The following is a 12,991-nucleotide window of genomic DNA, read 5'->3' as shown; positions in this document are numbered from 1 at the left end:
ATATGCGGGCGCTGAGCGGACTGGGTCCAGGAAACATCCTCCAGACCCAGGCCACTCCTAGCCTGTAGGCCCGTGCTTAGGTCCTGAGCGGCAGGGGTCCCAGAACACCCCCTGGCCACTCAGAGCCTATGGGTGTAGGCGCCAAGCAACCTGGCGGGCAGGAATATCCCTGCATTGCTATAGCTACACGGGGATGTTCCGCCCCGCCCCCAGCGGCTTGCAAAGGCTCCTACACAAAGTGGCGGTTTAGGGCCATGCCCCCAGCCAGGCGCTGGCCTCTGGGGTGTGCCGAGACCCTGGCGGCCACTGCTGTGTGCTGCCCGGGGTCCCTGCAAGCCTCGAGCCTGGGGCCCATGGTGGGGCTGGCTGCTGGCCTTGGGGCGTTTGGAGACGGGGATGTTCCCACCCCGCCCCAGAGGCTTTCCAAGCTCCAGCACCAAGTGTCCATGCCCCCAGCCTAGCGCCCTCCACAGGGGGATGGCTGCTGGCCTCTGGGGTGTGCGGAGACCCCGGCAGCCACCACCGGGTGGCAGGGACACGCCCCTAGGCCAGTGGACACAACCCAGGGGCTGCATGAGCTGCAGAGGATACACCTTTTTTAAAAATTTTTTTTATTGATTTTTTTTTTTTTTTACAGAGAAGAGGGGAGAGGGATAGACAGTTGGAAATATCAATGAGAGAGAAACATCCATTAGCTGCCTCCTGCACACTCCCCACTGGGGATATGCCTCCAACCAAGGTACATGCCCTTAACAGGAATCAAACCTGGGACCCTTCAGTCTGCAGGCCCACGGTCTATCCACTGAGCCAAACCAGTTTGAGAGTAAATACCTTTTCTGACAACTCATTGGCTAAGCTCCCTGTAGGCCACCAATTGCAGTGTTCTTGGTAATTTGGGTTATAAGAATCCAAGAAGGTAATCTAGGGTTTTTCCACCACACTCTTGAAGGAAAAAATGAAGGTCCCTTGAGGGGTCCAAGATTGGAGAGACTGCAGGCTGGGCTGAGGGACAACACCTCCTGCTACCCCCCCTCCCCGCCGTGCACGAATTTCATGCACCGGGCCTCTAGTGTTCAAATATTTGGAGAAAATATATTACTAACATTGGTTATTTTCTTTCCTTTTTTTAAAGACTAGCTTATTGATTTTTTAGAGAGAGAGGAAAGGAGAGGGAGAGAGAGAAACATCCATGTGAGACATCAATCGGCTACTTTCTGCACACACCACCACCGGGGACTAAACCCACAACCCAGGCATGTGCCCTGACCAGGAATTGAACTGCTAACCTCCTGACGCAAGGGGCAATGCTCAACCAACGGAGCCACACTGGCCAGGGCTGGCATGGGTTATTTTCACATGACATTTATTAGTATCTCTTAAAATGCTAATGTTTTGCGGAGCATTGGGAAGCAAATCGAAATACTTCAAAAGCTGTAATTAGCTTCGGTTTGTGAGTCCCTCCTTTTGTGTCACAAGGCCACGGTCATGCAGCAGAACCACCTGTAGCCAGTCTCCTGCCCCACATCACCAGCTCATCCCCACACACGCAAACATCGCGCCTCCTGAAAGGCAAGACGAAGGTATCAGGCAGCAGAGAGGCAGAGGACCCACACTTTCTCCAGCCTCAGGCCCAGCGTGTTGATCTCTACGTTTTTGACCCGAGGGGACAAGACTTCAGTGGGTGGGCAAAGCATTGATGAGCCAGGAAAATTGGCTCAAGAAGACGTGAGGAGATAACTACCAGATGTTGACAGCAAGATACATGGGGACTTTGAAAATGTGCCCATCCATCAGCTTTGTCAAATCTAAATATTTTTGCTGTATTGAAAATGAAGAAAAGAAAAAGAGGAAAAAATAGTTCAGATCTGGGGTGGGGGTAGGGGGTGGGGAGCTTGTTATCTCTTACATTCTGTTAGATGGAAGTTTACGAGTAAAGCATACTATGTAACAGCAAAATTTATATATAATGCCATGTGTTAGTTTTCTTCTGTTGGTCCTTCTATGTTACATAAATCTCTAAGTGATAGAAACCTAGTGTTTTTATGTGCATTTTTAGCAGGGGGAGGGGGGAGCCATTTGAAGTGCCTAAATTCATACATAGAGCTAGATTTTTTTCTGTGATTATTTTTTAAAAGAATAGTTTATTGATTTTTAGAGAGAGAGGAAGGGAGAGGGAGAGTAAAAGAGAAACATCAATGCGAGAGTGGAACATCCATTGGCTGCCTCCTGCATGTCCTTACCAGAGATCAAGTCTGCCACTTCGGCACGTGCCCTGACCAGGAATCCAACTGGCAACCTTTTGGTGCATGGGACAATGCCCAACCAACTGAGCCACACTGGTCAGGGCTCTGTGGTTATTATTGCAAATTCTCAAAATTAGAAAATGTTAGGTTATCTATCTATGAATACTATATATATCTATATATATAAAAGCTTAACTGACCATCCGACCGTTTGACCATGTGACCAGTAGCTATGACGTCCACTGACCACCAGGGGGCAGATGCTCAGCAGAGGAGCTGCTGAGCGGTGGTGACTTGGCAGCTGTGGTTCTTGGGTGACACACCTGGAACCAGAGAGGAGAGAGCCCGATTCCGGGGTGTGTTACCTGAGAACCGCCCTGTCGCAATCCGGGACACCTCAGGGGATGTCGGAGAGCTGGTTTCAGCCCCACCCCTGCAGGCCAGGCCGAGGGACCCCACCTGTGCACGAATCCGTGCACTGGGCCTCTAGTTTAAATAAAAGATTGCAGACGTATCTGAAGCCCCTTACCAGTATGCTAGGTATGAATGTATTTGGTTGAGATTTGCATTTCTTTGAACACTAGTGAAGTTGAACAATACTTATGTGCCATTGGTTTTTAAATTTTCTTGTTTGTGAATTTCTTACCTATAACTTGCCAATTAAAAATGGCTTGGCCTTTTAATTATTTATAAATTCTGGCTACTAAACCTTTACCAGTTATATGCATTGCCTATGCCATCTCCCTGTCTGTGCCTCATCCTTCCCTTTATTCCTGGTGTCTTCTTTTGTACTCAAGTTTTTCATATGAATGGAGTCAAATATCTTACATCCCCCCTTTACAGTGTGTGCTTGTGATGCCTTGCTGAAGAAGTCTTCCTGCACCCTGAAGTCATAAAAACTCTTACATTTTTGTCTAAACATTTTATTGTTTGGCGAACGACATTGGGTTTAGAATTGATCTTTGTGTAAGCCATAGGTAGGAATCTCATTTTCTTTCCTCCCTGTGGATAGATAGTTGTGCCCTCTCCCTGGGGCAGGGGAGCAGGAGAAACCCAAGCTCTCTTATTTGAGGCCACTGGTTCATCGGGAATCTCTCCTCTTGACTCCCAGCTGAGTCAACCACACCCCTACGTCCCCTCTGGGCTCCTGGAAGCGCCTATCAGAAAAAGCTGTGATGCCCCTTCCCCTCCCAGCACCTTTACCATTCCTCCAGCTGTAGCCATGATTGCTTTGTATTGCCATTTTTTTTTCATACATTTATCTACTGTGTACATGTGTGGGAACACACACACACTGCAATGAATTCTTACAGGACCAGAGACCTAGAAGCATTGTGGTTACTAAAACTTCAGGATCTACCATTGACTAGCTGGGTGACTTTGGGAAGTTACCTAATCTCTCTGTGCAACTTCTCCATCTGTAAAATGGGGGGGAAAGTACTGATCTAGGAGGGATGTTTAAGCCACTAGAGCATGTGGAGGGAGGCGGCCCACAAGAAGCACTCCATAAATGCTGGCTTACTAGAGGGATTCTCTGTATCCCCAATCCTGAGCAGTGTCTGGCAGTTGGCAGGGACCCATGAGAACTTGTCCAGTGAATATAATTATAGGAGCTCTAGTCTGAGCACATCCTTTGGGTTTTGTTAGTTTGTGAGGAACATGACCCCTGGATGGCTACTGAGGCTGCGGCCAGAGCAATGCCAGCAAGAAGCCCACATCGGGGAGATGGTGGTGAAGAGGGGCTTTCTTGTGGGTTTGTAGACTGCAATACCGACCAAGACAGAGCGCTACCAGGAACCCGGAACTATGAAGGAGCAGAGGTCAGTGAAGTGTAATTAATGCCAATGACCTTTTCAAAGCCCGGTCAGGCAGCTGGGAGGTCGGGTACAGCAATGGCCCTGCCTCCAGCAGGCAGACCTGGTGGCAGGAGGAGGACTCGGTGGGAAGGGCGGTGGGTAGGGCAGCGCTGAGCGCCGAGGAGCCAAGGTGACGCTCAGAGTATCTGCGCCCGCCATGCTCCCGCCTCCCTCACCCCTTGGCCCTTCAGGTCTGCATGATCACACTCCCCTGGAGCCTCAGACTGAGGACAGACCGCGTCCTCCAGGCCGGGAACCTGGGAGAAGGTGATGTCAGCAGGGATGTCACAAGCGACAGGCACTTAGCCCACCTCATCCAAGAACAGACCTCCTCCTTCCACACAAGCCTGCAGACCACAACACCTCCCCCTCAACTTCTCTCCCTCCCATTTCTCCCTTTCTGGTCCTCAGGTTCCATCCTGCGGACAAGGCTGAGGTCCCATCATGACTGAAGGCGAGCAAGGTAGTGATGGAAAATTCCCAAACCAGCCACCTGAGCAGGAGGCAGCGAGCTCCCAGTCCTGGGAGAGACAGGAGCAGAGAGCACCCCGTCTGCCCACAGGGCCTGGAGTTCCCGGGGCTCAGGGTTCCCCTTTAGGGCCTGTCTCCAGAGGGCCCTGTGTGCGTGGACTTCAGGGAAGCAGGCGCCTGGCTCACCGCTCTGTCTGCCTGAGACACAGTGGGCAGAGGGGTTGCGGTTTCCGGGGAAGGCAGAGGCGCCTCGGGCAGTTCCGATGAAGCTGTGTGGGCCACAATAGGAAGGGACACTCCGGTACCACGCCCTGCCTGGCAAGGCCACGGCTGAGGGGGACCCCTGAGCAGTGGGCACTGCCAGCGTCCTGAGGGTCGTGAGTGAGGATGGATTAGAATTAGGAGGCTAAGAAGGAGGAGAGGAGCTGGGGTGGCAGATAGAACTTTGCAGCCTGGCCTGGAGGCCCTGTGAGGACAGTTAAGGGGGGCGGGGGGGGGGTGCTCATGGGGACAGTCACCCGCAGAGGAACTTTCCTAACCGTCAGGATTTCACAGCCTGCTCAGGAAGGAAGTGAGACCAGAGAGGGAGGTGAAGACTGGGTTACTCAGAAGCACTGGGTCCCAGACCTTCTCCAGTGAGAGGGGAGTAGGCCGGTATCCAGAAACCCCTTGGCCCCCACAGTCCGCCCCGCAGCCCTCAGACTCAAAGCTTCTCTCCTCTGGGTGATAAGGCTTTTCTTCCCCCGCTCCCCCTTCCTCATCTCCGCTGCAGGAAGGGATGGCCCTTTCCAGTTTGGGACCGTCTCGGCCACAAGAAGTCACCCGTCCCTGGGAGAGCAGCCCTGTGCCTCACACAGCTGCTCACCGCAAAGTGACTTCTGCCTTCAGATCCTGGATTCCTCCAGGGCAGCCGGCTGGGGCGCTGGGCTCAGTTTTTAGTGATGCTGGCATATTCCACATCCAGAAATGGGTCAGGTGTGGGCTTCGGGCTGGGGCGGGTGTTGACGTAGATGGGGTTCTCGAGGCCGAAGGGCTCCAGGTGGGTAAATGAGGCATAGTGGATGTCCCCAGTGTCCTTGCCAGAGCCTATATGCTGATCGGAGCCCTGGGAATCAAAGACAGACAGATGTCCATTGTATGGATCACAGCTGGGAGTGGTCAGTGGCCCCTGGGTGTCCAGAGTTGTGCCGAGGATAGGGACAGGGATAAGGTATGGGACAGGGTGTGGATCCTGCAGAAACTCTGGGGATGGCAGAAGGCAGCCAGGGCACCATCACTGAACATGATTAAGAAGAAGGAAGGTGAAGAACCAAGATGCCAGCGTAGGCAAACATGGTACTTGTAGCCTCCCACAACTAAATCAAAATTATAACTAAAATACAGAGCAACCATCATTCAGAACCACCAGAAAGCTGGCTGATGGAAGTCCTACAATGAGAGAAGTAAAGAAGAAAGCACACTGAGACTGGTAGGAGGGGTGGAGGTGTGGAACAGGCTGATCCAACACACACGTGCGGCGTGTTTCTAATCGGGAGGGATATCTTGGCTGTGGAGGCCTCTCGTGAGGAGAAGCCTCACATCAGACCCTTCAGCTCAGGTTTCCAGTGCCGGGAGGAGAGGTCTCCTTAACTTTGGGCTATAAAAACCAATGGGGGTTGTAGCTGAGTGACACCGAGGCTGCTGGAGTCCCTCTTAAAGGGCCAGTGCATGAACTTACTCAGATTTGCTCCCTCTGAGCTACCTCAGTGCTCGGGTAATGGCTTAGGTGTTTCCAGGGACATACAGAGAGGAACTGGATTGCCTGGCATTGGAGCAAGAACTTGGGAGTGGCTTTCTCCCAGATAGGGGTGCTCACAAGGTTCATGGTTCCTGTGCTGAGGCCGCCACAGTCACAGAGCTGACTAGCAACCACATCTGAGTCTCCATCTACCTGGTTCACACTGTTTGCTCAGGTGATTCCCTGAGACCCTGCCTCATCCAATTTGCCATCCTACTCAAGCTGTTTGCAGCTCTTTTTCCATACAATTGACCTGTCCTGGCTCAGGCTTTCCTAAACTCTCTCAAACAATCAGCAGCTGGTGTCAGCATGCTCCATATTTATCAATAAGCAGCCCAAGACCAGGCACTAGCAGCAGCCTGCCTTGCTTCACAGCTTGGCCTCTCCTGGCTACTTTCAAGCCCAACACAAGTAGCAGCCATCTGCAGATTACTCTGTAGTTCATGGAGGCGGGCAGGCAGTGGCTGATTTTGCACCTCCTGTGAGGCCCCAGAGCCAGTTTACCCAGTGGACAGCTTCAGACCACACCAGATTACAACTCTACACATCCATGAGTGACACACTAAGGAGCAGACTCAGTGGCCACCAAAGCCCCACTGAAGCAAGTCGTGCTCCACAAGGGTGTCTCCTGCACAGCAGCTCTTCTGCTGTAGTCACAGCTGGTCCTCACAGCCAATTGGCCTGGAAGTCAATTTCTCCCAGTGATGCCAACAGCAATCAAGGCTCAACTATAAGAAGACTACTCACACAGCCCACACAGGGGTGCCCCTAGAGTGCCTAGCTCAGATGACTGGGGAAACTGAGCCACTGGGTCCTATAGGACACCTACTACACAAGGCCACTCTACCAATTCCAGGAGACATAGTAGCTCTACCTAATACATAGGACAAACACAGAGAAGCAGCCAAAAATGCAGAAACAAAGAAACATGTCACAAATAAAAGAACAAAAGAAATCTCCAGAAAAAAAAACACACAAAACAACACTAAATGAAATGAAAGCAAACAAACTACTGGATACAGAGTTCAAAATAATGGTTATAAAGATGCTCAAGGATCTCAATGACAGCTTCAAGAAGCTTAATGAAAATTTCAAGAATCTAAATGAGAATTTCAAGAACCTTAGTGAGAACATAAAAAACATGAAAAAGGACCAGTCAGAAATTAAGCCTACACTAACTGAAATAAATAATAATTTATAGGGATTCAACAATAAAGTAGAGGACACTGAGAATCAAATCAGTGGCTTGGAATATCAGGAAGCAAAAAATACCCAGTCCGAAGAGCAAAAAGAGAAAAGAACCCAAAAATATGAAGATAGTGTAAGGAGCCTTTGGGACAACTTCAGCATGACAATATTCTCATTATGGGGGTGCTAGAAGGAGAAGAGAGAAAGCAAGATTTTGAAAAAGTATATGAAGAAATAATGACAAACACTTCCCCTACTTGGTGAAAGAAGTAGACTTACGAGTCCAGGAAGTGCAGAGTCTTAAACAAGAGGAACCCAAAAGAGACCCTCACCAAAGACACAACCTAATTAAAATGCTAAAGATTAAAGACAGAGAGAATTCTTAAAGCAGATAGTTACCTACAAGGGAGTGCCCATATGACTGTCAGCTTATTTCTCAACAGAAACTTTGCAGACAAGAAAAATTCAAAGTGATGAATAGTAAGGACTTACAACCATGATTACCCAGCAAAGTTGTCATTTAGAATTGAGGGTGAGATAAAGAGCTTCACAGACAAGAAAAAGCTAAAGGAATTCATCACCAACAAACCAGTATTACATGAAATGTGGACGGGCATTCTTTAAGAAGAGGAGGAGGAGGAGGAGGAGGAGGAGGAAGAAATATGAACAAAAAATGGCAATAATACATATTTGTCAACAACTGAATGTAAAAATCAAAACACACAAACAGGTAATCTAATGAACAAAATAAACTGATGAATAAAATAGAACCAGAGCCATGGAAACATGGAATAGTCTGACAAATCTCAGAGGGAAGGGGAGAGATTAACCAAAAATGTACATGCAAATATGCATTACCTATGGAAACAGACAACAGGGTGGCGAAGGCCTGGGGCAGGGTGGGAACAGGTAGAGGGGGGCAATGGGTAGAAAAAGGGGGACATCTGTAATACTCTCAACAATAAAGATATAAAATAAAATAAAGTAATAAGGAAGGCTACACAGAGTGCAGTAAGGTCAGAGGGCCAGCACCACCATCTCAGTCTCCACCCCAGACCCATTAGCCCAAAGTCTCTGGGGGTGGGACCCAGAGTGGCTGAGCCACTGGCCGTCATGACCCGCAGATGAGTCGGCATTAAAAGCTGTCTCCCACAGAGGGAAGGTCAAAAGCTTGGTCAGTCAGCTTCTCCTTCCCTCTCTGAGGAGTTTGAATTGGGAAATATGGAAAAAGAACATGCATAGACAAGGCATTAGGGGCATGACCAGTCACAAGTGAGTCCAGGTTCAGAGTAAATAGAAACTGTAAGTAAACAGAAGCCAGGAAGTTGGAAAAAGAAGAAAAAGGAGGAGGAGGAGGAGGAGGAGGAGGAGGAGGAGGAGGAGGAGGAGGAGGAGAAGGAGGAGGAAGAGGAGGAGGAGGAGGAGTGGCAGCCGCTCGGCCGGTGTGGCGCAGTGGTTGAGCGTCAACCCATGAACCAAGAGGTCACCAGTTCTATTCCTGGTCAGGGCACATGCCCGGGTGTGGGCTCGATCCCCAGTAGAGGGCATGCAGGAGGCAGCCAATGTTTTTCTCTCATCGATGTTTCTGTCTCTCTATCCTTCTCCCTTTCTCTGTCTCTAAGATCAATAAAAACATATTTCTTAAAAAGAACAATAATGAAAACAAAGATACCCAGGAAAGCTGGGAGTCCCTCTGACGTGCGGGGGGATCCGTCCGATGCACCGTTTCATCCTCATGGGTGGAAATGTCATGGATGTGATGGGCTTTGCCCTCACCTGTGAAAAAACAGGTTTAAAGGAGAGACCCCTCTCTACCTCTCTCCTGGCAATTCGGGTGGCGCTGGAGGTCCTGGCTGGGTAGAAGGGACCCTGCCTGACGGGGGAGAGGCTGGGCTTGGCTGGGAAGTGCCATCCTGCGGGAGGTCCAGCACAGATCAGTGCCAGAAAGCAGACGTTAGTGCTAAACTAAGGAGCAAGTCCGATTGGCTGTCTGCATCTAATCTGCATCAAACCAGTAAACTTGATCAATTCTAGGTCCACGGACCCATCACTGGTATGTGGTTAATAAACACAGTGAGAATGTCCTGAACAAACCAACAAAAAACAAGGTAGGAATCATCAAAAGGCACGGGTACACTCATCTTGCACAACATGCCATAGATTTCACACGTGCTCAGTGCTAAAACTTAGAACTTGGAGATTAAAAAGTGCTTAGGAAGGCAATGTTTAAATGTGATAGCAACGATTAAAAACACAGTGCCACACACCAGAAAGGCCTTCGCATCCATTTGCTTTAAAATCCTTAACTACAAAACGATGATAAAATATCTGGTCTCAAATGGATACTAGAATACCCAGCGTTAGGCAAGCTGGCGCTGGCCTCTCAGCCTGTTTCCTGGTTGGTAACGGGGCATAAGCCTGTCTCACGGCTCGCAGGCTCCTCACATGGGGGGGCGCTGGGCGGCGTGCTCAGACCCGGAGGGTTTACCTGCCCTGGCTCGTCGCCGCTGCCGGGCTTTGATGACGAAGTACAGGATCACCAGGAGGGTGAGCGCCAGCAGCAGCGGGAGCACCACCATCGCGCTGAGGATGACCTTCCAGTGGTCTGGGGAGCTGTGGAACGAGGACCAGCCAGGTGAGGAGAGAAGGAGCCAGGCTTCTGGGGGAACTCATCCCACCCCAAGCCTGTGGTCTGGACGCTCCTGCTGAGCTGGCCAGGAGACAGCCCCTCGGCCAAGATCTCTGCCCTGGGGTCGGCCAAGGTCTCTGCCCCGGGCCAAAGGCCTATCCCGCCTCTGGGCATATTTCCTTCCTCCTCTGTAAGCAGGAATGCTGAAGTATCTCCAGGTTTGCTCTGGCTGCTTTCTGTCCCCTCTCTGGCCTTCGGGCCCCCTCTTTTGGGACCTGTGCTCACCTCTCCGGCAGCTTCCCTCAACTGCTCTTGGTCCCAGCCCCTCACCCTCAGCCCTTGGCTGAGAGGTGCAGTTAGCTCTCGGAGAATACCCGTGTCCTTTGACAAAGAGCTCTGTACGCAATAAACGCATTCTGACAGGCCCTGTCTTCAGTCAAAGGAAGAAAAGGTAGACTTTCTCACAACACAGCAGGCTCCTAGGGCAGCCGCCTGGCGTGTCAGGTGTCATGGGGTGAGGCAGCAGCTCTGGGGACACCGACTACTCAGCTACACTGACAGCACCCTTAGTGCCTGGTGTAACGCCTTGGAGAGGGAACTGGAGTTTGCAGGAGCTCAGGATTTGCAGTGACAGAGGGCGGAGAGAGGGTGGGAGGGCAGAGGTGGGAAGAAAACCAGCCCTCAGGCCAGTCGCAGGGCCGGGAGCCTGGGAACCACGCGGCAGAGGTAGAGAAGTCAGGCCGTGGGCTGAGGTCACTGCGATGAGCCTTTCCCTGGACCCCGTGGCTCCCCTGAAAGGCGGAGACGGGCTGGAGCGGGGAAAGGGAACGGAGCAGGCCAGGCACTGGGTCCTTTGTGTCCCCAGAGGCAAACTTGGCACTGTCTGGAGACATTTTCGGTTGCCTGGGTACCTGGCACAGTGGGTACCCGGGGGAGGTGTGTGCTATTACGGGCTGGTGGGTAGAGGCTAGGGATGCACAGGACAGCCCCTCACAACAAAAAATTGTCTGGCCCCAAATGTCAATAGTGCCAAAGGTAGCAAACCCTGACGTACGGGGGGGAAAGTCACTGACTCCATTTTGCAGATGAGAAAACTGAGGCTCGAAGAGGTAAAGTGACCTGGAAAAGGCCCCATTTCATCCCCTGAGGGCCAGGTATCCATGGGAACATGTAGTTGGAGGGATCTGGCACAGCTGGCAATGGATGGGAGGCAATGGAGGCCTAAGAGGACAGGGAGGGGGGACAGTACCTGTCAATGACAGAGCTGGTGGCAAAGGTCCCGGTTGTGGACGTGGTGGTCCCGGTGGTCCTGGTGGTGGTCAGGGTTGTAGCTGTGAGAGACGACAGTGAGGGGAGCACTCCTCTCTGTTTGTCCCACACTCTGGGGCTCAGCCTCCTAGCCCCAGTCCTGGGCGGGAGGAGCCCATGCTGGGCCCTGGACCACGTGAGGCCTGAGAAGCACCACGTGCCCCCTGAAGGCATGGAGGCGGGCATGCCCTCAGGGCAAGCGGCTTTAGAGGAGCCGTCACGCTGTCGCTTGTATGCTGGCTGTGTGCCATGGTCTCCTGTTTCCATTGCTTTTTAACATGTCGGGCACTTTCCACCTGTAATGCCGCCCTCCTCCCTTCCAAACCCTGTGCCTCCCCTGGATAAATTCCTGCTCGCCCACCCAGGCCCCTGCAGTGTCACCTCCTCTGGGGAGTCCTGCAGGCAGGTCCGTACTCCTGGCCTTCACCAGCAACCTGGCCCCTCCCTCCTCTGGGCCTCCATCCAACATGCCTCCTTTATGCCACCCACCACCTGCATCATAACGTTTTATTTATGTCTCAGGGTTCCCATTCCCCTTCCAGGGCCTAGCCCCATGCCCTACATGGAGTGGGCAGTGAGCCCAGGCTTGGGCAGCGAATGACCGAGCAGCTGATGTGGGTGCGCCAGGCTCCCAGCTGGGCAGGCTCGGCAGCAGGGCGGGGATCTTCGAAGGTACTGTTTCACCCTTGACCATCACGGGGAAATGTAGGGGGGCTTTGCAACTCTGAAGTTTTCAGGAGGCATATGGGGGAGGGGCTCAGGATTAGGAGGAGCCTCAAGCTTCCCACACTGAGGCTGAAGATCACTCAAGTATCAGGGGCGGGTGCAGGGTGGGACCCAGGCCCCCTGAGTCCTTGGGCCCTACAGCTCCCATCCTCACCCACATCCGCCTCCCTGTGGCTGTCTCCTGCCTGTCCACATTCCTTGAGCCCAACCCAGTCACCTGTGACCCGCCTCAAGCACAGCCCTTCGGGAGAAGGTCAGGGGGAGGGTGCCCCGGAATGGACCGATAAGACAGGCTTGCTCAAGCCTGAGTCGACGGGGAGTCCTGTGAGCAACAAGTGTTCGGAGAAGTGTGTGTGCTGGGGAAGGAAGAACCGACCGAAGCTGGCAGTATGAGTTCTGGTGCTGGTTCTGCCTGTAACCAGCGGCGACCTTGGGAAGGGGCCTGGGGTTCAGCCATGGGGGCTGGGGACCTGACTTAGGTCCTTTCCGGCATCCGCATCCTGTGGTTCAGGGAACCTGGGAAGCACACACAGAGGGAAAGGACTCACCCGGAGATACCACCAGACGGATGGTCCTGAGAATAAGGATCCCGGAAGATTCCAAGGTTCCACACCAATACAGACCCGAGTCCTTCTCTCTGAGCGCAGTCATGGTGACGGTGAAGTACCCCCATCGGGGTTGATCCCTGATGACATATCGCGGGTTTCCAGGCTGGCTCCAAAGCCTGGGACTGGTGACTAATATGATACAAGTTCCTGCTGGTGTTTCTCTGCACCAGGTTTTTGTCTTCGAG

General features: G+C 52.1%; 1 protein-coding gene across 1 annotated transcript; it reads right to left on the bottom strand.

Moving 5' to 3' along the window:
- Window positions 1–5,498: 5,498 nt before the first annotated feature.
- LOC307105756 (uncharacterized protein) lies at window positions 5,499–12,849 on the bottom strand (the record flags this gene model as incomplete). The annotated part of the gene is made up of 5 exons (XM_079781646.1): window positions 5,499–5,675; window positions 9,208–9,311; window positions 10,024–10,148; window positions 11,414–11,495; window positions 12,747–12,849. 5 exons carry the CDS (start codon window positions 12,847–12,849, stop codon window positions 5,499–5,501), a joined length of 591 nt encoding a protein of 196 aa, XP_079637772.1.
- Window positions 12,850–12,991: the final 142 nt, after the last annotated feature.

The sequence above is a fragment of the Cnephaeus nilssonii genome, assembly GCF_951640355.1.
Source record: "Cnephaeus nilssonii genome assembly, chromosome: 9".
Taxonomy (NCBI): domain Eukaryota; kingdom Metazoa; phylum Chordata; class Mammalia; order Chiroptera; family Vespertilionidae; genus Cnephaeus; species Cnephaeus nilssonii.
The sequence above is the reverse complement of the archived record's forward strand: the minus strand, read 5'-3'. Positions and strand labels throughout refer to the sequence as shown.